The sequence below is a fragment of the Cystoisospora suis genome, assembly GCF_002600585.1.
Source record: "Cystoisospora suis strain Wien I chromosome Unknown contig_1463, whole genome shotgun sequence".
Lineage (NCBI taxonomy): Eukaryota > Apicomplexa > Conoidasida > Eucoccidiorida > Sarcocystidae > Cystoisospora > Cystoisospora suis.
In genome coordinates this window covers 25,204-49,222 of record NW_027154263.1, presented here as the reverse complement: position 1 = coordinate 49,222, position 24,019 = coordinate 25,204, and the positions used below count along the sequence as shown (strand labels likewise).

At 48.6% G+C, this 24,019-nt stretch overlaps 2 protein-coding genes across 2 annotated transcripts in view; one reads left to right on the top strand and one right to left on the bottom strand.

The window, feature by feature from the left end:
• CSUI_003343 (3 5 -cyclic nucleotide phosphodiesterase domain-containing protein) overlaps nucleotides 1–5,992 on the top strand; it is a gene marked incomplete at its 5' end in the record, with an annotated part of 18,201 nt that extends 12,209 nt beyond the window's left edge. The window contains one exon of the mRNA XM_068063541.1: nucleotides 820–5,992. Within this exon, the coding sequence (XP_067924486.1) occupies nucleotides 820–1,555 (736 nt within the window). The 3' untranslated portion in view covers nucleotides 1,556–5,992. The remainder of the gene's footprint in view (nucleotides 1–819) is intronic.
• A 2,166-nt stretch (nucleotides 5,993–8,158) lies between these two features.
• On the bottom strand, nucleotides 8,159–23,465 carry CSUI_003342 (trna ligase class i (e and q) catalytic domain-containing protein). Its single transcript, XM_068063540.1, has 10 exons — nucleotides 20,024–23,465; nucleotides 19,020–19,106; nucleotides 18,448–18,532; nucleotides 17,260–17,381; nucleotides 16,288–16,432; nucleotides 15,573–15,760; nucleotides 14,194–15,132; nucleotides 13,212–13,317; nucleotides 10,153–11,757; nucleotides 8,159–9,676 (listed from the first exon to the last, which is right to left on the bottom strand). The coding sequence occupies exons 1-10, from the start codon at nucleotides 21,943–21,945 to the stop codon at nucleotides 9,047–9,049; spliced, it is 5,829 nt and encodes a 1,942-aa protein (XP_067924485.1). The 5' UTR covers nucleotides 21,946–23,465; the 3' UTR covers nucleotides 8,159–9,046.
• Nucleotides 23,466–24,019: the final 554 nt, after the last annotated feature.

Here is a 24,019-nt window from a genome sequence, read left to right as displayed (position 1 = left end):
TCGTCAGATACCTTCAGTAGAGATGTATGCGAGAGGCTGTGGGGTCTCGAGGGAGTTGGGGCAGATCAGGTATATGAGACGAAGACTACTGAGAAGGAAAGGATGCCTAGGTATTTTTTAATAGCCCGTGTAATCCTATACTCCTTTGGTCTTTGTTGCGTATCACCCGACGACAGGCGGATCACTGTTAGTATGGAAGTTTCAGACTTGATGAATTGCTAGCCTAGATTCAGTAGCCATGAGAAGAAACAGCAGTGGGTTGGTGCGTTGTGATGTAGTTGTCACATACATTCTGTATGTGTATTTATCTCTCTAACATTTCCATCACATCTGTCAGCGTCCTGGAAAGACGTATCTGTCCCGTCCACCCCTCGAGCTCCGCAGTGATGTATGTACATACATACATGAATGTGTGTGTATGTTGATATATACATACGTACATATGTACATGTATACACATGTATATGTATATGTCTTGGAGACGTGGATTTGTTCATGTAAGTGTGGTAGCTTTGCTTCGACGTTCCTCCCCGGTGAAAGCTTCTTTCATGAGTTTGCGAGGAGCCGTCTGAATATTCGGCTCTCTCATCTGAACTAACTAAGTCACTGGCAGTGATAGGTAGCACATCTGTAGTAATAGCAGAGTATGATGCTGATATTCCCCTCCTGCCTCACACGGAGTGCCCCTGCCCCTCCCTGTTTTTCTCAACAGCTGTTCATTTATCTGTCTGTCCGATCTTTCTAAAGAAGGAGCGACGGTAGTCTGCAGGCGCGCCTCCATGGCGTCTTTTCTCCGTGCTTGTTGTTGTTCTCGTATAGGAATAAGTGTCTTCAGAATGCGTTAACGAACATACAGCGTTGGCGTCAACTACAGGCGTCTCCGGAGGCCTTTGAGGAGATAGATAAAGAGCAGCAAGTTATCCTTGCCGCACTAAAAGAGCGACTAGATTTCCGTCTTCAGAAGAACATTCCGCCTACCCAGCATATCTTACGTTTAGGCGGGGCTCTCTTTTCACCAGGGGAGAGGCGATGCTCGGGACGTGCATCTGTCGCAGGCCCTAGCAATACGCCCAACCCAGCCCATGTCTCCTTACTAGCTGAGGACAGGGGCACTATGGATGACACGACTCCGAATGGCAATAATAATAATATCTTCAGTGGGGCTGTTACAGCTGTTAAAGGGACAGTGCATGCAATGGCTAATAAAGCAGCCGCAGGGGCGTCTGTAGCTGCGGGTGCCGCTGCTGGGGCTGCAGCAGGTGCTGCTGCCGGGGCTGTAGCTGGTGCGGCGGCAGGGGCCCGGGTAGGTCGGGGGGGACCAGGAGGAGGTGCAGGTCTCTCTCCCGGAGGACAGGTTTCAGCATCATCCTTAGGGACAGAGAGTAGCAGTAGCTACTTTCCCACGGGAAGAGGTGGTTCTCCTTCACGCGGTGGACCAGATGAGGATGATGGAAGAGAAGAGCGTTCAGGCTCGGGAAGTTCCTCGTGTCTTGAGATCGAATATATCACTGCATTTCCCCATGTCTCTTTCGAGTCGCGATACCCCCGTGAGTAAGAAGACCAAACTGGCTACACATCAAAGGAATCACCATGCGGCTTTTTTTGCTTCGTGTGCCGAGAAGATATAACAGTCATACCCCCATATACATATAGACACTGAAACTATATATATATGGTTTCAGTGTCTATATGCATAGGGGGATCGTGTCTTCGGGCCGAAGGAAAGTAACACCAGGAGGGAGACTATGTAGTAGATAGAGGCCAAGTGTATGTGAAGGTGAACGAGCAGGAAGTGCCAGGGCCTCTCCTATTTGTATGAGACTCATCTCATCTATCAGATAAATGAAGGTCAGGAACTGAGGTGAAGCAAGGGGGGCGGGACAGAAACTTCCCCTGAAGCACCTGAGAGGGAGATGGCAGGCAGTAGACAGGGCCTATGATGGACTCCGATGATCCCTTGTCCCAACATCCCCTACTTGCATTTTTTGGAGGTCTTCTCACGTACACACAACTCAACCCGGCTCAAGACATGTTACTGCATCGATCGGGAGCATTTGCAGTCATCATGGCAGAACCAATGGGAGTCCATCGCTATCATGACGATTGAGACAGAAAGGAGAAGTTTCTTCTTCACGAGAAACGGGAGATCGTACACCTTTGGGAGCCGGGTTACAGAGACAAAAAGATTCAGGTGGAGGGAGGGCTTGAAAAGAAAGGAAGCGAATCGGTAGTAGTCATCTCTCCTGTTCTTTCGATCGGGATGGGCTTGTGCTACAAGCTCTCTACAGTCCGAGGTGTTAACACACCCGCGCAGTTGCAATGGAAGAGCTTTGACAAGACCGAGCCCTGCATGCATAAATGTAGAACGGAGACGTGAAGGTTCCTCTTCAACGGAAGTAGACTCGCATGGTTCGCAGATGCTTTCCCCCCCATCTGTTGGTTCTCTATACGTCAAGAAAGCGAGGGTCGTGAATACGTTAGTTGTTCATTAGATCTGCGGAGAGCATCGAAAAGGAGGGATGTAGAGAAGAACAAGAGGGACAGAAGAAGAGCAAATCCATCGTAATGTTTCATGCAATGTATTTATTCTCTTTGTTCTGTAGGGAAGAGTCACTTCGATTTCGTTGACGCTGCCTAGCCGTGCCTACCTTGATTCACATAGGGGTCGTCGTCTCGCTTCGTGCGCCTGTAATCCCATTGTATTAGAAAAGGAGCATAGAGAGGTTTTATCTAGAAACGATAGCAGGGTCCGATGGTTTTGACGAGTCTCTTGTTGCTTATAGTACACAGACAGGCAAATAGACACCCCTCAGCGTCGGGGACTTCCTCTCTTTTTCTCCGCTGTATAGACAGTGTATGAGAAGCAAATCACTCCGGCCCTGCGACGAGGAGTTCGTGCGGGGAGTAAGTTGTCATTATCTCCTATTTCCATTCTAAGAGAAGGAAGAAGAAGGTGTTGCGTTTTCTATATTCCACAGGTTGTTTGGGTGTGGCGACACTTAATGTTGATCTATTTTCAATCTATCTATCTCTCTGTCCATCCATCCATCCATCTGTCCGCTATCTATCTATTTATCTATCTATCTGTCCGTGTAAGTATTCATCTGCAGTCCAGCTATCTGTGTAGGTGTCTTCCTATGTGAGGGGGACTAGGAGTTCATTCAACTTGTTGTTTTCTTGACAGGTGAATTTTATAACTCGACAGTCAACCGTGTAAGCGTGACGAGAGTGGTGCTGTGATAGAAGACAACCCAATGCGTTTTGTTTCCTCAGCCGATGTGTCTCGATAGAGATATATCCCGGAGCTCTGTCATTGTAGGACGTCATAGTCAGAGAGCATGAAATAGAAGCTGAGAAAAAGAAAGGAGAGTGAGAAAGAGTTTCGTCTCTGTTTTGTGCGGGGCTATTGAAAAAACGTGAAGGGGGGACGGGGTGGCACCGAGAGGTCTTTTCCTTCCGTTGTCTTCCTCCTATTCAACCTTTCCGTCTTTCTGCATCACTCGGCCACCCAGGATCCTCCCTGTGTCTTCTCGTGGCACTTCACCTCCTCATGGAGGACTGATAGGACTAACAGTAGTCCCCGAGATAGCACAGTTTGAGAAGGTGATGGATGAAGGAAGGTGGAAGTGGAGAGTGGGTGACTTGAAGTCTTGCCTCTCCTTATTGTTGTTGTTACGAGCATTCTAGGTGTTGGCGATGGTGAGCGTAGAGAGTGATATGAACTCCTCCTCCTGCCATCATTCTTCTTAGGATGACTCCGCCGTTTTTTACATGAAGACCTGCTGTCATGGGTACTAGCATTATTTCTCGTACTCCAAGTATTCTTACTAGTACGAGTAGTCGTGGAAGGTGATGGTAGTAGGAGAAGCGGAGACCAAGGACCCACGAAGTCTTCCTGCCCAGGCCGGGCGGTGTGACTTGACTTGTCTCGAGTTTCTATCACTATGTTGATGGTGTGGCTTGTTTTGTTGTTCTTCTTGTCGCATTCCGGAGACACTGTTGTTTCAAGAGACATCTTGACAGAGATGTTTCAGCCGTCTGGTAATCTAATATGATCAACAGCAAAGCCATACGTACACACCATGAACCACCACAGTTAGGCATTTATTCTACTTCCTTCACCGGGGTCGATGTGACACCCCTGTTTCCCTCCCCCCATCAGCAACCAAGCCTGGAGGTCGAGCTGTGAGGCAGGGGCATTTCGCGCTGGCTATGTGCGCCACATTTCAAAGCACGCGGATATACACATGAAAGGAGAGACAGAAAGAAGAAGTCAGGCTTGAAAGAAGACAGACGGGGAGGGGGTGCTGTGGTATGTGGAAGAAGACCAGGAACGTCTCGGGGTTGGGGATGAAGTGATTTTTATCGCATGTGTAGAAGAAGCAATGGATGTCCAAGAACGTGGGAAAAAATATCAAGAAGAAACTTATCGAAAGCTGAATGCTTTCTTGTCAGTTAGAACGAATGTGTTGTTCTAACCGTCTCGAGTCTCGCCCTGCTACAAGAGGTCCGGCGCCCCCCCTTCCTTGATACAGGGGACCTGTCCAGATGAATACTTTGTCTGTTTCTCTCATTGAAAGGAGAGAGTTCTTATCGCCTATTTGGCGTGTCCATAGGCTCGGTTCTTTTTTTCCCCCACGAAGTCGCCCCGTGAAGACATGAAGGAGGCTTGGTTCCTTTCCACGCCTGTCTTCGTATAGTGTACTGGTTTGGACGTCCGAAAGTCGAGACTTGCACAGACGCTAGGCGTGCTAAACCGTCGGGGCGTCTCATACATAAGGAGATATATGTTCATACATATGAGAGGCTTAACCGCATGTCTAGACATGTGTATCTCTGTAGGTATGTAGACGCATACAAGAGGGTCTCCCGTATCCCGTGCACGGTTGCGGCGAAGTTCTTTCCTCGTCTTTTCTTTTTCGTGGAAAAAATCACTCTATTCTTCTGGCCCGTCCCATCCTCTCCTCTTTTTCACCCTCGTCAGCTTCACACACATACATACATACATACAATCCTGTCGTCAAAGGAGCTACTCGTCTGTCCACTGCTACTACAACTACTGGAACTAGGTCGACAGGCCTCACAAGAAACAGTCAATAGTTACCTTCTCCCCCCCCTTACCTCGTGAAGATTGCCTTCAGTTTTCCTTTGTCTTGACTTGTCAAGCCTTTGTCGCTTTGTCTGGTGCTTCTCTGCTCCAGATTAACACGCATGCATGCATGTGGTCCTATGTGCGCGCATCATTGTATGTGATTCGGTTTGAGTCAGCAGCCAAGTGTGTTGTTGTCATTGTACGAGGGTAGAACCTAGTTGTCTCCCTACCCTCCCCCCCCTGCCCTTGGGGGGGCGATAGGCATGGTATGAGTGCGCAAAAATGAGGATGCGCGCTGGCTGGTATAAGCACCATCAGGAGAAGGAACAGGTTTTCTGTCTTGTGCTTATGTATACATGTCTAGAGACAGAGAGCAAGCCGGAGGGTTTGTTTCTCATTCTTCATCGTTATTAGGCCGGTGGTTGGGATGGCAGAAACATCGGACGACAGGACGCTTACGAATTTGCGATGAGGATCTAAAGACAAGGAAAGCGGTCGGTCTCTTTGTATATCTATGAATCTGTCTTCGTGGATGTGGAGAGGATGCAGAATAACGTACAAGAAGGGACCAATGCGCGCTTCTTTTGACGTTACGCATGAAAGAACAAATACATTGCGTATGTATAAGGGGGGGGGATCTTCAAGGAAAGAGTTGAATGAAGGCTTAGGCCAGGGTGTTTCCATCCTGTCTTCTGTGAATGATTCGACCCGAGCGTCCTTAACGAAGGAAGGAATGTGAAGGCCGCCGTGACGTGAGGTCTCAAGGTCGGAATGTGCTTGTCGGGGAAGTTTTCGTCGTGCGTGAAAGTTGAACTGACACTTTAGATGCCGCTTGTAGATCACTTGCTAAAATACAAGTGTCTTTGAATATGAGGGTCGGTGACTATGACGTGCCGGGGAAAGAGGGGGGGCGGGGCAGGGGAGAGGGAAAGGCAGGGCGGGGGGCTATTGTCGACTATGTTGAGTCCATAGACATACTATACATGTATGTACATCTATATACAAATATATATACATATAATATATCTATATCTGTATCTATATACCTACATGGATCTATATATGTTCACGCGGTACCTCCTTAAATCCACTGTGAAAGATTAAGTCAACCTGGTCAACAACATGAATATGTAGAGTTTTCACCAAGTTTTGCTAGCTGAACAGAAGAACCTCCAGCAGGGTCGTCATCACCACGTGATGTTGTTCTTCTTGTCAGTTGTTCGGTGGGGCGGCTGGTTAGTTAGCTAGCCACCTAGCTAGTCAGTTAGTCCGCCCGCACAGGCTTCAAAAGGCTGTCATGGGCGACAGGTGTATTTCGTTCTGCGTCTTAGGCGAACAGTTGACGATGAAGGGCAAGCTCGACTTTGTCTGTCTGTTCCCCTATCTTCCTCCTCCGCATTGCTACATAGTATACTACTGAGAGTGTCTTCTAGTAGTTATTACTATTGTCTTACCTCGTTGTTGTCAAAGGACCGGAGAAGCTACCCTTATTTGGGATGAATAGAGGGAGCTACAAAAGAAGTAAACCATGCCCTACGATGTTCCGACGGAATCAGATTGGTTTTCTCTGGCGAGCATATCTCGGATCAGCGGGTTAGCGTGTGACGGTGATAGTCTGCCTCCCTACCTATCTATCTGTCTGTCTATCTATATACCTATTGCGTCCGTTCTTATCACACGTCGGAGAAGTAACATGACGAAGAGAATTTGTCGTAACGGAATTAATCCCAATCATCGGGTATGGTGAAGGCCTCTTATACGTGTCTACGTTTCCACAGTATCATTCTTGCGATTAAGGCTCTACGCCTTCAGCGGTGCAAGGCAAAAGTCCGTCAGTCATGGACTTCCTTGCAGTCTGCAAATGCGATGGGGTTTGTTTTAAGGCGTCGGCTCCCTATAACAATAGTAAGGAGGAGGGAAACAGCCTGGGGGTGTCTGGCCTAGTCGGTGGCTTAGCTTATCTACACAAGAAGAAACATCCGCGGGCTGAGTGTACTCCGGCTCATATTAGGGACGTGCGCAGTGTCAATAGAAAGGTGCGCACCCCTAGTAGGAACGTACCTTGTCTCAGGAGAAGAAGCACATACACCTAGTCCGTCTTTTATATAGTATATCTGTTGAAGATAAACAATGATGTAGTCTCTATTTTCACGGAGTTTGCTTTAAGGTACCATCCGTGTGAGATACTCAGTCATTGTCCAAGGAGAAGAATTAGAAGAGCAAGGGGTATTCCTCACGTCACTCAGAACGTAGCCATCATCACGTCTTGGGGATGGGGGGGATCAGTAGGGAAGTAGAGTGCCCGTAGATCACTTTCACTTCAAAGGGGACTTGAGCCGTGTTGTTTTGCTCGTCGTCAGCCTGAAGGATGGTGATGCTAATGATGAAGCCACTCAAGTGTCTCTCTACAAAAACAGAGAGGTGTGTTTTATTTTTCTCTGTCATCTGACTGACAGCAAGAAGCGCCAGTGGGGGATCGTGTTTCTCATTTCGGTTCAAGAAGATGCAGCACCGGCTGGGTGTCCTGATTTACTACATAGAATCGGAACCTGACAGACCCATGCCATTTATCAACGGAAGCGGAGATGTATACACGCAGTTGAGAAGCAGCGTGTTTAGCATAGCTCCATCTATCTATCTTGCACTTGTCTCCCCATCGGTCTATCTATCCACGGTTCTTCAAGGTCGTGTTGTGCCTCGTGGGAGTGGTGGCTGGCTCTTTTTTCCATAGGGTGTCTCAGTACGGTCATTGCTGGTTGACTCAGTCACGTGGTTTTCGTTGAGGGGAAAGAAGAGACAGCTGATCGCCCGGCGCATGCAGTTCGTCTGAATGGATAAACAGACGTGGCCTACACACAAGATTTTCTGTTGGGTGAATGGAAACGCCCCTATATTGAGGCTTGAAGAGCGTCCAGATTCTCCTACCGGCTTGGAGGCACGTTCGCGAAAAAGAAAGAAAAGAAACTCTCTCTATGATGTTCTGGAGTACACCGAGATTCTTTGACGAACTGAATCTAAAGAAGCCGAGTCGCCATATAAAGGAGTTTTCTTATTGAGCTCTTTGCGACTGGCAAAGAGGCGCTTCAAAAAAAGTCTCGGATGCGCAGCATGGCGAATCAAGGCGGACACACCAAAGTACGGTCTCCTTCATCCGACCTCGGACCCCCACACCCCCTTCCCCTAGACTCTAACGGATGACTGAGGTAGCAGCAACGTTTAAACGCAGATAAAGAGGAACTCTCGATACATAATCCATGCAAGAAACACTTCGACTCGCATTAACAGATATTTTGAACGAGCGCGTCCCTAACACCGGGATTCTCACACCGGTGGAGTGCCCCCTTCTGATGTCTTGGATCGCTTTGACACCTGGATGAAGATAGCTTGAATAGTAGGAGTTCATGACGTTGCATTGAGATCTAGCGCTACACAAGCGACTTCGAAATGCTTGAGACGCAATAACGTCTAGAACACGAGACGTGAAGAATTCGGTGCTTTTCGGCATACGCAAGTTCACCATACGCCAGGTGATACACACGTGGACATACAACATGGTATCAGAAAAGGGCGGGTTTTATACTCATCCCGCGATCGTCGACGTCGCTACGGAGTCGCAGCCGCGTGCTAGAGACGGAAAGGGGGTAGTAAAAAGGACTTCTTCGTGTGATCTTCGATTATAGCTGTTTCTTATCGGAGATAGTGACCAAAGGATAGCGATATCTGGAAACCCCTCTACGAGGTTGATTGGATATCCTCCGTCGGGCATTTCCGGAACACAGGGCTCTACTTTCCGGCATAGTTCAAATGAATAGCCGGCCTTTGAGAAGGTGTAAACCCGGGAAACTTCTGTTAACCGACGTATGGCGACAAACAGTAAGATACCCGTCCGAAGGACAAGGCATCGATAGTAGATACGCTTGACTTCATTCCTACTTAGTCAGCGTCCCTGTCTTCTCAAGAAAGTAACCCATGAGTTTCAAAGAGGTGAATGAGCTGCTGTACCTGAAGCAGACGATCTTCCAGTGTATCATAGTGAAGAGGGAGAATGTCACACGACGGCTCTTCATATTGATCATCTGAACTTCCACCCGACCGAAGCTCTTCTCGTCTTGCTGCTGAATCTTGACTGCCCTTGGAAACAGAAGACAGCCTCTGTCGCTTCGCTCTTTCTGCATCAGAAGAAGCGCTCTCCGCTGTTAGGTTTCTCCGCTGGGACAACGATTCTTCCGCCAAGGCTGGGAAGAAGTCCTTCCCCGCTCTCGGCTCCATTCCTTGCTCACTCGAATAGCTGATTTCGGGGGGCCGAAGTCCTCTATCCGTGGTCGCCCCCTCTCGATCATACTGAACAGATTTGGTTTCTATGCAGTGGACGGACGTGCTAACCTTGCCTCTCTCGACTTGCATTGTCCCTGTAGACTCTACTTTATGTGATTCGTTTTGTAGCTGAGATGAAGCGCTGATCTCCTTCCTCTTCTTCTCTGAGTCTCGTGAAGACACACGGTGACCAAACGCGACCGACCGGCATCGCGTAAGATCGCATGATCGAGGGATGCGCGCTGTCTCAGCCTTCTCCAATAGCAGTAGCTGCGCAAACACACAGCCCATCGTCGGGTTCGTATTATCAGAGTATCAGAGATAAACCAGTTGAAGGTCTGGCTCGCCAGAGAGGTTCACACCGTATGCATACATGGGTATACACACTGTGAGCCATGTACTTCTCCGCTATTTCCTACCGTGGATATAAGTACCCCCCGTATGTACGCATGAAGGCATGCATGATGCACGTGACTACATGACTTCTTTGTTTCACGAAAGCGTGTGTATGGCTATGTAGGAATGAATATGTATTGTGGTGACCGCAAAACCCTACTCCCCTCGTAGTAGTTATGGCGCGTGAGCATCGGGCAGGCTGATGGGATTGCTCGATATCGAGTCCGATAACAAGATAATTACATACATATGTATACATAGGAATGTGTCCCAAGTGCTCGGCGACTCAGACTTCTGTACAGCTGTCCTCAGAGTGAATAGTTGTCCGGGGGTCTGTGTGACAGCCTTACAAGCTTCCAGAGCGGCGGTCCTTCCAGGCGTCCAGTGAGGCTCAGTCGCAGTAACTTCAGGACTTTCCTCCTCGGCATATTTAGTTCAGCTGCACATGCGCTGACCCACGTCTCGAAGATCTTCTTCTCATCACTCTCTTTCACCATATCTTCGCTCCTCGGCTCACTGGCTACTACACGCTCGTTGTTCAGATCATTCTCTTCGTTTCTCGTGTCTTTGCTCCTCTCCAGGATGGTCTCTGTAGTTGCCTGTTCATTCTCACTTGCAGGAAGAGAAGAGAGGCGCGACTGCCCTTTCCTCCTCTTGACTTCTCTTTCCCTTTGGATGAATGCATGTAATGCGGGGACTGCGACTCTTGACGTTGAAGGAGAGGGATTTCCTGTGACATCTTGGTCGTATATTTCGTCTTCTGTAAAGTCTCTTGAAGTCGAGCTGGATGATCTAGGGAGGGCTGGTGGTGCCTCTGCAGTATGACTGGTAGCCTTTTGACTAGAATGGTGCCCATCCAAACCATTTATTTTGTTCTCGCCGCCCCTTGAGTCCCCGGCGTTGTTGGTACCGTACTGAAGAAACTTGACGACTTCAGCAAAACCCGTTACATCAGCAAGAATAGCTTCAAGTGCAGCATCTGTCACTCTCTCTTCGTTGGCTTTCCTCTGGCAGCAGGAAGGTATTCCAATCTCTGATACCTCGTTTTTACATGGGGAATCCAGAGTTGGACGTAACTTCTCTAGCAGGGCATCATGATTGCTTTGTAACATATACATGAATCCGTTCAGTGTATCTACAGGTGTCAAGTGTTGAGGAAGTAGGAGTGTGGCTGCATGTACCAGGAACTCTTTCACCTCTCTTTGTTGATTTACTTCATTCCTTTCTCTACCCTTGAACCCTCCTGACACTGACGGCGAGACAACAGCCTGCTGAGGCGAACTACTTATCACCTCGGTTCTTCCTCTCAAGAGAGGACGAGGAACAGAACCGAGGGCTTCCGCAGGAACTTTCGGTCCGACAGGATCAGCGAGATCCTTGGGGACATGTAGCTTTTCACTGTCTTGCAAAGGCTTCCACCCTTCGTTCCCCTGACCACAGCATGGCCCTTTGTGAAGAGCGAGGTCTTCACTAAAAACATGTGAGTGCGTCGACTTCTTCCCGAAGCCACTTCCACCGCCTTCACGATCACCTGTCTCTTCGGAGCCATCTCGCAGCCCTCTTCTTCGTGTACTTGGAGACGTGATACCGCAGGATTCTTCACTTACCGAGGCCCGGACAACTGGTGACGGGGCAGTTGCGGCTCTATCACGACCGGAGGACTGGTGGTCACCCAGGTCATGACCAAAGAGGCGCTCTAGAAGCCGTGAGCTAAAAAATAGCGGCGTATCTCTTCCTTCGTTCCCACTGCATGCACTTCCACGGGGATGTGATGAACGTGTCCTTTGTACGGCGAAAGGCGAGTCATGAGATGTGGAGAGAGAAAAAGAAGCTGTTTCTTGAATATGTTCGAAGGGGGGAGCTCCGTCATGCTCGTCATGAGGGAAGAAAACGGCAGATGACAGGAGAGAGGCGAAATGCCGAAGTAGAAATGCCTCGTCTTTCTTCTCAATTTTCTGAACGTCAACGGACAAGTACAGATTTCTGGAATACGCTGTATTGAGATCGAAGTGACAAGAAGGTTGGTTCAAAAGCTAACCAGAACAGAGTTCGATGATTCAGTAAAATGTCTTCAACGAGATGAGAGAAGCGATCAACGGACGACGGATGGACTCCGGAAGAGCCGAGAAAGGAACCTTCGTTCAGAATACCCTGGATCAGTCTTCCTTTATAATGAGTTGTATTGGAAGTAGATACAAGAGTAAAGAAGCCAAGAGTAAGAAGGCTCTACCTCACTCCGGTGATCTTACTAGAATCCACGCCTCGGGTTCCCTCGTGACACTCTGAGCAAGTAGGGGGAAGTTAGCTGATGTGACGTATGATTGAAGTCCGGCAGTCAGCGTGTCTGGATGTTGACACAGATAGGGACGATACTATGGGAGAGGATACACTAGACAACGACATTCCTAGCTGAACACGAAAGTCCTCCAGGAACGACTTTGCCACTATTGTCTCTCATGTCGGGAAGCAACGGGACATTCGAACTGTGCGTTTGTAATACATTCAGATTACAGGCACATCCAAAGCAGTCTCAAACACGCCGTCCGTCATGTAGAAGCACTCGTGAAAGTGAGTTAGCTCTTTTGGTTACTTCTTCTCTCTGGATTCTGCCTTTTTAGCCAGCCTAGTATGCCACAATGTCTTTAAGTACTAATGAAATCTAGCGTTGGCTATCGAGTGAAAAAAGATGCCGATAGGCTATCTGAGGCGATGGCGTATCTGCGCACATAAGCTCCTAAGCAAACACGTACACCACTCTCGTCAGAGATGGGTTCGATTGGTAAGGGGAAGGATGACAAAGTGAGTAGAGGCCTTTTGTACTAATCACCTCTAAAGAGAAAGGCTGAGATGCAACAAGCTACGAACTTCACGTGAACCCAAATCTCTATGACGACGTCTCAGGAAAGATATCTACGTGTCACGTGGATATATAAGGTCGAGATGTCAGCATCACTCCTCTGGTCAGTAAGAGAGGTAGACTTCCTTCTGTGAGATGTCGACAAGCTAGAAACGTCCTAGCTTTCTTCATAGAACCTCCTTATACCCGTGTTCTCCCCGTGAACTTCTCGCATAAGCTCTTGAACTGGGGTATGGAGAGATTGAAAACTTCAAGCTATCCTGTCAGCAATTGCCGTAGGAAATGGCTGGACACTGAATAAGACCTCGACCCTGGCGTTCGGGACCAGTAGTGAAGTTAGCGAGGAGATAACAGAGTCTTCTATCTAGAGAATGCAACCCGAAGACAATGCGGCCTTAACTGCTTAGCTGTAGAGAAGGATTCTCTTTCTTCTGTGAGACTTGGAGCGCTGGTGGCCCTGTAGAAAAGTAAGCACGATATGCCTGTCTACATGAAGATTGCAGTTATAGATAGCGAGAGAATAGATGACAGACAAACAACAGATAGACAGACCTGTCGAATGAGCTTGAAATGAATGTGCTGTAAAAGTGTTTCGTCGAAGACCACGCCGCCGGTCCCCACTTTGGACAAATCAAAGAGCCTAGGTAACTCAGAGACCCTGTAACATACACGAAAGACACGCAATCAACTTCATCTTTGAAGACGTAGATGGCGTTTTCTTTCCACCATTCATACAAACAAGTCACAATATTACCATTCAACTATGAGGAGCAAGACATGGTAAAGCTGTCTACGGCAGAGACTAGACAGCACATCCAAAAAGAGAACAGACATCTTGACCAGGATCTGGGAAGTCTATGGGAGTACACACGTAGGGAAGTGTGAAGTGGAGACACGCGCGTCATCCAGTGGTCTCTCGTTGGATTAAAAGTTCTTCCTACGACACGCTAAACTTTTCTATGGAATCTTGAATGCATTTGGTAGGACAGATCACCTTCCCTCTATGGAAGCAACACAAGAAGAAACCGCTCAGGAGTAGGATCGGCTTCTCAAAAGCTCACGCCGCACGCCGAGAGAGAACACGAAGAGATCGTAACATCACGGCAGCCATGGTGTTTCGTTGACCTTCAACTCTCAAGACGCACGAGCGACACGCAGCAATACAGGGATGAGACTGATGTCTAGACACAATGAGAAGACAAGATACTCATACAGACGGCCGAGAAAAGAGTGAGCCACCAAGTTCCAAATAGGTTGCTAGGGGAGGCACCGAGACTGCGAAGGAAAGCTTCTCGGCACACCAATTGCGGTTGGTGAGGTGTCTAGAACCGCTGCGTATCTGCTCGCGCTTTTCCTCTTCTCTTTACAGAAGTGGGAGGTTTCTAATAGATGATTCTCTGTTTGCTAGGACAACGCAAAACTACACAGGAGAAGAGCGGACGTGAGGCTAGGAGTTCCACGCTACTTTTCTGGTCTCTCTCTTTCATCTAGGACTCACGAGACGGGCTGCTTTCCGAGAAGACCCACAACTCACTCTAGTGTTTTCTCATGCAAGCCCGAGAGAAACAAGACAACTGCTTCAGGAGAATATCCTTGTCGTCGAAGCCCCTCAACTGTATGTGCACCCCCGGCTTGGTGTCTTGATGGGACGATACAATCTTCTCGCGCATTAGATCCTTTGGAGGATACCCTTGTAGTCCTTTTAGAACTGATCAGCTCCTTTTCTGGTGCAGGAGGGAGATTCACGATGGAACCCAGCGTCTGTCCTCTTCCCTCCTTGTCCCGTATATTACAAATAGCTTCCGTCAATTCCGGCATTCTTTCCTTACTCGCTTCTCTTACTCGACTGTTGTTATCACTTGAAGTAACTTTTCGACTGATATCAAAGAGCTTTCCAACTGGGTGGCTTCTGATTCGACGGCGGCTACCCCCCCCATCCTTCTCTTTTGCTAATACATCTGACACTATAGAAGCCTGGTGGTCATTTCTTAGTCTCTCTCCTTCATGGGTCAGCAACTGATCGTGCGAAGTACCTTCGCTTGCTAATGGCGTCACCCCGCTGTTGGCACGGCTATCGACAGCTTGAGTATGAGAAGGGAACAGTTCGTCATGCTTGTGTCGATCCTCGTCTTCAGTCCGTCGTGCTTGTACTGTTTCAGAGCAACGCGTATTAACAAGTTCTAGCTCTCCCCCTGACACTGGTATTCCACGGGTGGTAGAAGAGTTGATACTGCTGCAGACGTCTGAGACAGAGACACGTTCTGTTCTTTGCTTCTCCAGTGCTTCTCCCGGTCTCATATTCGCTGACTGAGAAGGAGGCTGGGAATCCCCGGTGTTAGCAGAGGAAGAGGCTTCGGCTTTCTCGCTCATGGTGCGCTTACTCACTTTACGGCCTTCGGCTGTCAGGAGTAGACCGGTGTGGCAATACCGGGGAGGTCGAGGGGTTCCGAAGGCTCCGAAAAGAAGAACTTGACTAAGAGGGAAGGTAACAACAAGAAGATAAAACAGACAAGCTTGACCTGGGCCACACCCGCTGTCATCCGTAGAAACATATGCAAGAAGAAATGTAGGACATCATGTGATGATCTGTAGTCTACAATCGTCTTTCTTTTCCGCTTCATACCTCAGTTTCCCCCCTATGAAGGCCCCATAGATCATCCACGGTGTTGCCAGTTTTCGTATACTCGAGTGTCTCAAAACTCTCTGATGGTTTACAGGGAAAGCTATTTTTGAACGAGGAGAGCACGCCCCTAGTCTACACACACTCGCGTAGGCTCCTCTGGAGGGTAGTCGTCAGGCTTGTCAACCTCATCGTCCCTCCTCTGTAGTCCTCGGGCTGTTCTATTAACCCTTCTTATGAGCACGGAGGTATGTTTCTGAAACACATTAGGACTACAGAGTCTGACTTCTTACTTGGCTGTATTAATCAGATGATCTCCCCCACGAATCACGTGCGTCACCCCCATCGCGTAGTCGTCTACGGCGGCACAGAAGTTGTAAACCGGGCCTTCCAGTCGAGCTCTCCTGACCCAGCTAGCTCGACAGTGCGGGGAACTGGCTGATAATGAAGAGCCAGAGACAGAACGGCGAAGAGAGGAATCCTGTGAAAGAAAGGACAGTGACAAACCAGCCAAGGACAGGGGCACGTGTGTTTGTAACTTCAGTCTGAGCATCCATAAAAACCTACTTCTTACGGACGGGGAGGTCAGCTCTGGCGTCGACGCTGCTTTACTGCTTCCTTGCAGAAGGGGTCTAGAATGGCTGGGGGGGATTGAAACCATTGCGTGCAAACATTTTTTTTTCTCTGGTCTGTCAAGTTGCCAGGAGACAGCAGCCCACTTCCCCTGTCAACAACCTATCCGAAGAGCGTTTGTACGGTATTTTTAGAGACAGCTAGTTTCTCTGTATTTGTACGGGCAGTGCCATTTCGTGTCTGTCCTTCTCTTACTTGTATCTTCTCGGCTGCCTGACTCTGCAGAGAGAGTACAAGCCACAGAGACAGACGTTTCTATTTCTCATAGATTCTCCTCCATCCAACTGTCAGACGCAGATCTTCACTGCCTCGGATGCTACGGGAAAGAACCCTCGTTCTCATCATGGTTCATAGACTGTCAGGAGAAGCACCTACTGTTCTCGCGTCATTTTCCTCGAATGGTTGACTAAGGGAAACTCGTCGAAAACAGATGAAGTCCGAGAGAGCTGAGCTTGTCGAGAATGACACCGGCCCTCTAAGCACATCTTCCACGACTACAAAGGGACGCTCGCGTGGAATCCTGTACGCAAGAGAAAGAAGACAGAGAACCATGGAGAGACGTCCTCAGTCAAACATGAGCTTACACAGGAAAACCATACACGGGGTAGGGATGGGGGCCCCTGAGGTGGACTGAGTGGCGGCACAAGCATATCCTGCAGAGAGAGAAGTGAATAGGTAAGTGTATCTCCTTGTCAAATACTATGGGGCTAGGGTCACCCAGCAAAGGCGATGTGAGAAATCTTAGAGGGATCTCTTCAGGAATGAAGATTAAGCTAGCAAAGCTACGATACAGCTGTCTCTGTGGTCTTCATCGTGAACGAATGTGAAACCTGTCAGTCTATGGAAGAAAAGAAAAACCCTATTCACACAAACAACCTTTCTAGAGTCCCTAAGTCATTGCCTAAAAACAAGAAGAGGCACTTGCTTGTTAACGGAGAAATAGCCTTCTACCAGCGACAGGTTTGTTCAAGGACGCTCCCGTCGACGGTGACAAAGATGTCTGAAGGTTGATATCACGAGGTGAAGTAGGTTTTCTCCAGATGGAACAATAGAATATGTCATCACCCCGCGTACGGAGAGAAGAAGACAAGCTGTCTTAAAGTAACTGTGTAGTATATCTAGCCCTTTAGCGAGCAGCAAGCATCCCTCCACGCGCTCCTCTTCTTCGGCATGTATAACCCGCATTATCTTTCTATGCTTCCATCGACTTTGTCCCCCGGTCCTCCATCATCGTCCATCAAACTACATCTGCTAGCCAAGAGACATCAGCCCGTCGATACAGTAGCTCTTCGTAAAACAAGACGAGTGAAGAAAGTAGTGACCAGATCGACAGACAGAACGACAAACCTGAATCTGAGAGTGAAGGAGCTGTCGTTCTTCTCTGCTTGTGTAAGACGAACAGAGATTTCTTCAGGCGTTAACTCCCGACAGCGACCATCATATCTTGGCTGTTGGCCTGCCTCCACACACTGGAATACACAATGATAGCAAGGAAGCCCAACACAAGCAGAAAGAATCATACGGGACTCTTTTTCCTGTACCAGGCAAACAGGTAAAAAGACGATCATGACATATCCAGACACATTAGAAAAGAATACGCCCTACCGAACGGTCTACCCACTTCAAAGCAAAATATGAACTTCCCCAGCTAGTGACGTTTACAGGAGACACTTACTGCGCTCCCGCAATGTACATGCTAATGTGTCGAGGTAGGTCTTCACAAGGTTTCTCACTCTGAATACTAACGAGCGAAGCAGAAGAATAATGACACCATCGTAGAAGAATGAGACGGAAGGCTATCCAAGAGATCTTGATGCTGAGGCTCGAGAAAACGAGGAGAGTGTGAAGGCTCTGTGGCTTTTTTGAGGGAGGCTCCTGGGCGCTTAGAAAGTTTTTATACTACGCCATTCGAGTCCAGCGCAGATGGACATCATAGAGATCCGGCGCTGGCGAACATGTACAGCCAGGGGCTTCATAGACGAGATGGAAACGGACTAAACGATAGACAAAGACAAATCACTGAGCGATAGAAAGACACCGAGAGAAATTCTCCGGGGCGGGTGCACCTGTCGGGAACGAAAGTATAAAAATACAGGACAGAGGAGGAGGCACCGGAAACGAGAGAGGGAGACTGCAAAGAAGGAAAGCGCTAGATCATAGAGAATGCCTCACGCCCACCAGGCTGGTAGTAGGTGTCGTCAAAAACACGCATGAGGAAAAGAGAGAAAGGAGACTCTACATATAAGATAAGACATCTATACGCACCGTGAGAGGCACGCGCCACCACCGAAGAGAACCACATCGCAATAAGAAGTATCCGCGCGCTTTGTTTCGGCTCATAGTGACACAGAAGGGGGGAGCTGAGGTACATTTTCGAGAAGGCATCGGACGTTTCCGTCGATGTAGTGTGTAAAAAGGCAGTTCATAGTCGGACGCCTGAATCCTGTGGTCATATCTTCACTACAAAGAACCAATGAGTCTTGCATGCAAGAAGGGTCTCATCTCCAAGACCTCTCGCAGGACGGGAGAACTCACAGATTCTCGGAGGCGGAGAAGATCCGCAGGGGCACAAAAGCAAGGATAGAGATAACCCTGCTCTAGAAGACACCTTCCCATCGATCTGCATAAGCAAAGAGACAGAAGACAAAAAAGAAATACCTGTCTGTCTGCTCCTCCCCCCTTGTAGAGGAAAGCACGGACAATAGAGAGGCACGAGACAATGGAGTTGTCGAGTGCTCACCGCAGTACACTCACTGTTGCTACAGTCCCTGTAGATCTTAGTCTGAAGCATCTTGACCAGCCGCCATACCCTCTCAACCCCTATATGCATTCTATCGCCCTACTGAAGCAGTGATCCTACATCAGGTGACAGACCGTATAACTGTACGTGTGATTTATGTATCTCTTTATCTAGGCATTGATCTCCCGAAAAGAGAGAGTCGTATGGCTAGTCAGAACAGTCGTCTTGCGTCAAGCACGGGAACCTGCGGTGACTGCAGGTCGTGTAGGGCAGACGCGCAAAAGTATCCATGCGTGAGATGCTTGCTGAGTTGAAGTCTTATGCATGCAAGGGTTGAATAAATGGGATAGTGACTCCATAGACTTACGAATAGAGTGCTCGACGCTGAGACTGTTTATATGGTCCTACAGCTCCACCTACGTCCGGGCCTTCATCCCAGCGAATTCCCAGCCACCTCGAAGCACAGCAAAGCAGAAGTTTCATTACGCTTGTTATGAAAAGAAGTTGGACTTTTCTTGTAAAGAACAGCATGCATGATGCCGAATAGAAAACAACCCATTCGTGTTTATACAACAGTAAAGGATTTGTCGGGAACTTGCACAGGTGAGGTGAATGGTTGACAAGGGCGGGGGCTGCCTTGCCAGGTGATCGTTTAGCGGAAAGCTGTCGACCTGAATCTCTTGCTCCTCCACAGGACAGTGGTGAAGAGGCTGCCTTGACACGAGAACGTCCATCGTCACTCTCCCTTTCCAAGCCATCCAGAAGAAGCGCTAGGGGAGGAGAAGGAGAGAACAAGACCATCCAAAGACAGCGTGGATTTCTCTTGGCTTCGCAACCAACTAGCTGACACATACACTCTTACATATGAAGATATACACAGACCGTACCAGTCGGAGTTTGGTGGAGGTATATCCAGAGAAGACCTTATAGAACTGGAAAAGAGAAAAAAACTGCTGGATCAACAAGAGAGACGTGCTTCAGAATGACGTTCGGTGGGGCTTCATATATCTCGTCCGCTATGGGGTAGACAAAGAAAGAAGCTGGACTCTCGACACTCACAGTGATTGACACATGTAAACACATACCCTGTCGAAAGTCACGTACTGAGATATGCATGTATAGGTACATACATGCACGAATCCACAGCTCCACAGACGCAAACATCGATACACACATGTCTATACATACATACATTCGTAGATCGTGTCAGCCGTAGGTGGAACTTCTTTTGTCCCTTTTATTTTATCTTCTTTCTCTCTCTCTGTTCGTCACTTTTTCTTCTATTTTCACAGGTTCTGCGTGTATGTCCTATCACTAGTCCATGGACACACATAAACTAAGGGTACTTGCAGAGAGAGCTGTCGTTCTCACCTCAAATCCCGAAGGAGAGCCACTACCGACCTGTCTCCCTCGTACCGTCTTTCATCCGTATCTTCGATCCGAAGGATAAACGCAGCTGCTGGGGGAGACGAAGAAGAAGAACGAAAGCCTCTACCTAGCCCCGCCTTACTTGACTTCTCTCCAGCGGTCCCTGTAGGGGTCTGTGTGAGAGAAACTTTTTCACTTTCTTCCTTCTTCCAGCTCACCTTGGATAGATCACAACGGCAGCCTCTTCGATCTTCTCCTTTTCCTGCAAAACTTGCGACTGAGCTTGTGCACTGCATACGCTCGATCGCACGAGAGGGGAATGTCAGGACTTCATCTGAATGGCTGTTAGATAACCTTTGTACTCTTCCCTCACATATTCTTTCTCCAGCACTCGGCCTCCCAAGGTCACCTTCATGCTCTACCTCTTTCTGTTCTTCTCCTTCTTGTTCTTCTCTCACGTTATTCTTCACCTCAGTTGCTCGAGATCTCTCTTCACCTTCTTCTTCATTCCTCTTCCGTCGTTTCTTCGTACCCTTCGCTGCGCTTCTTTCTTGACGCGACACCTTCAGGTCTCCCGCGGCATCGGGTTCCTTTCTCTGTCTCTCAGATTCCTGCTCTGTTCCTACGTCGTCTTGTTCTCGTAGCCCTTCTTCCTCTTCTTCTCCTTCGAAGCCTTCACTTCCACCGCTCGGTCTTTCTCGCTCTCTCGGACTACACCCACCCTCAGTCTCCCTCGACTGCCTCGTAAAGAGGTAGTTGAAAAGAGCGATGCGCGCTCCTCCAACGTGCAAAGGCCCTGTAGGGCTCGGAGCAAAGCGGGTCACGACTCTTCCCTCATTCTCACATAGCTGTTCGCTATCGCTGCAAACTTTTCTACTTTCATCTTGTAGTCGTTCTTGTTCTCTTTCTTCTCTTGCAAGCTGTCCTATCATTGCCTGATCTGAAGAAGCTTCCTTGCCTTCCCCGTAGACCTCGACTTTACTTCTGTCTCTTTCTCTCTCTTCACCTTCTCCCTTTGTCTCTGCACCTTCAAGAAGGCCTACCCACGATGGGAAAGTAAACGAGAAAGAACTCTGAGAATCTGTAGATCTAGGCTTCTGAGGGTGAAAGCCTCTCGCCTCTCGAAGACTACAAATGGACCCCGCATGCTTTATAGAGAATGACTCGGATCCTTCAGATGCAGGAGAACAACATGCGGTGGGAAGAGAAGAAGAAGAGGAACGGGAAGAAGGCAAAGGAGAAAAGATTTCACAAAAAGGAGAGAAGTAGTGTATTGCTGATGCACGTCGTCTCTGTGCAGAAAAGAAGACAGATATGCGGGAAGATGCAGGGAAGGGCAGTTGAGCGAAGGAGGGAGGGAGACATGGAGATGATGTGGGTGGTCTCTGTAGAACGATGACGGAAGAACGGGCGGAGAGAAAGAGAGGGGCAGATGGAAGCAAAAATGAAAGACATGACGAAATGCGACGGCTCGGGGAGAACAATGGGTCAAGAGGACGAGTGAAAGACGGAGAAGAAGAAGAGGAGGAGGAAGAACGTACACAGGAAACAGCCTCATCGTAAGTAGAGAAACTTGGATGAGAGGATAGCTCTGACGAAAACGAAAACCAAAGGCGATTGTCCAAGAGAAAACATAAAAGGGGATGAGATAAAGCTTTAGGGGATACATCAGCTGGACTTCCAAAAGGCTCCAAAGAAAACACCTTAAGAGGGGCCGATCGACTCGAAGCAGCGCTCTCGAGAAGGGATGAAGAAGAGAAAGAGATAGGTGAAGAACGAGAAGCTATTCTGCTTTGTTCTCCCCTGAATCTCCCTGCCCTAGCCCAAGACGACAGCGACAAGCAGTGAGAAGGAGTGGATAAGAAGAGAGGTATAACAAAGAGAGAGAAGAAGAGAAGAACGTGAAGAGGTCCAGGCCTAGACATTAGGGATGCAACAGAGGAGAATCATCATCTGGGGCACAAGAGAGAACACCCGGGCTCTCACGTAATCTCATGATGAGCTAGGGAAACCGTAGAAAGCAAAAACGATAGGTGAAAAGAGAGAAAAGAAACTGCAAAAGAGAAGAGGACACACGTCACGACGGGGCCGTTTGTGGAGGGTTCAACTGAGAGAGTTCTGGTCAACGACATTGAGGTGGAACGAAGGCTACGAGTAAAGAGACAGAGCTGAAGAAGAATATGACCCGATGACAAGAGAAGTTGCTCTAGATGCAGACTGGAGAAGGGAGTGGGAGATCCATTCAGTTACAGCGGTCGGCTGAACTATCAGTGTGAGGCATACCAGGAAGATGAAGATCGAGTTCTTTTTCTTCTTCGCGATCTTTTCTTCCATCCAACCGCCTGGCCGAGATTGCAAGAAGCAGACATGGAGATATACAGTCGACGAGAAGACGTGAACACGTTCAGACGCTCTTTCTAGCAAGAGCCTTTATATAGGCATGTACGCGGGTGTTCTCACTGTCCCACAGGTACGAAGCCAACCCCTCAAAAAGAACAGCATGAGATATACTTGAACAGGAGATACGAAGAAGCGGGATAAGGGGCCGCTGGCTTTCATAGAAGAATAGGCTCCAACCCTAGCGAGGAGCTTCTTGAAGACACGACACGGGTCAGATGAGGAAAACCATCTTTGAGAGAGAAAATGACTAGTACGCAACTTCTCTACTTTTCTAGCGCGCAAGGCCTTTATGGAACAATATTGCACGCAAGTAGAGCTGGTCGGGCACTGGTGTATATACAGAGCCACGGAGAGACAGGTCTGGCTTCTTGCTGGGGGAGATCATCGCTTCTTCGTTGAAGAGAAGAAATCGTAACTTCCCAACATAGCACGCCAACTAGTAAACCGCCCCTAGATTCGAGTAGCTCTTCAAGGAGAAAATGATATGCAAACCGCAATAAAAGACGTATTGTCGTTTTAAAGAGAAGCCTTGCCTTCATGGGCAGACGGAACACGCTGGGTGATACACACGGCTCCTCACAGCCGTAACCAGAGGTGTCACGTGAAGTTCTACGTCAGCATTCCACGAGCAGCTTCCCGCGCCGTAACTAGATAGACGAAGTAGAACTAGGAGGAGGGCGGGAATGGCCGGAAATGCCTCTTCAGTGGTATATGCGGGTAGTGTCTTCTCCTGACGAGGAAGGCGTGGTAGGGGACGCAGCAATAAGCATTATGACAGGAGTAAAGATGAACTGAAGTAGAAGCTTCTTTTCAGGCTTGTATATGAAAAAGAAAACAAAGGCAACTCAATAGAGAAACAGCAGTGGCCACAGGAGGGAAGAGATCGCACAGCTAGGCTATGGCTACAAAGGAGACACCACGCCAACATGACGCATGGCGAGGGGTAGGGATACACCTAGCCAAGTGCTGCAGATGCTCTATCCGTTTTTGACAAAATCACATCTCTCTAAACTCAGCTTCCTGAAAGTAGAAGAAGAGTTTAACGATACTCTGAAGAAAGCAGCGAAACATGAAAAACTTTGTCTTTCACGCATGCATCTTGGGTGTCCCGATGTGTGTCATCGATACGAGAGGGTCTCCCGCCGGGGCGGGTGATGTTGTACGTACAGCTAAGAAGCAGTGAGAGCGAGAGGTCCTCTGACCTCCTTGTCTCAGTCCGACATACGTAACTAGTGAGAGTTCAGTATACTCTGCTTTCATCTGGTTTCTAGGGTGCGTACTCGGCACAGGATCAGCTAGACGAGCTACACGCTTCTGTTCTCGAAGAGCTTGGAATAAGTAGATCCTGTCCGCGCTGCATGCGCCTAGCGAGAAACTCGCTGATGATCGACAAGGAAAGAGGAGGAAGGAACGACTCCTAGAAACCCCACGACAAAAAGAGCCGAGGTACCACGTAGTATAACGTTTCTCTCTGTCTGTCTTTTCCCTAGACATCTCATATGCCTCTTCGTTTCTTGTCGCTGGGACAGGGAAGGCCTTCCTCATGCTTAATCACCGAAGGGTGGCAAGGCGTTGTCTTCTCCCGTGTCAACTTTAAGG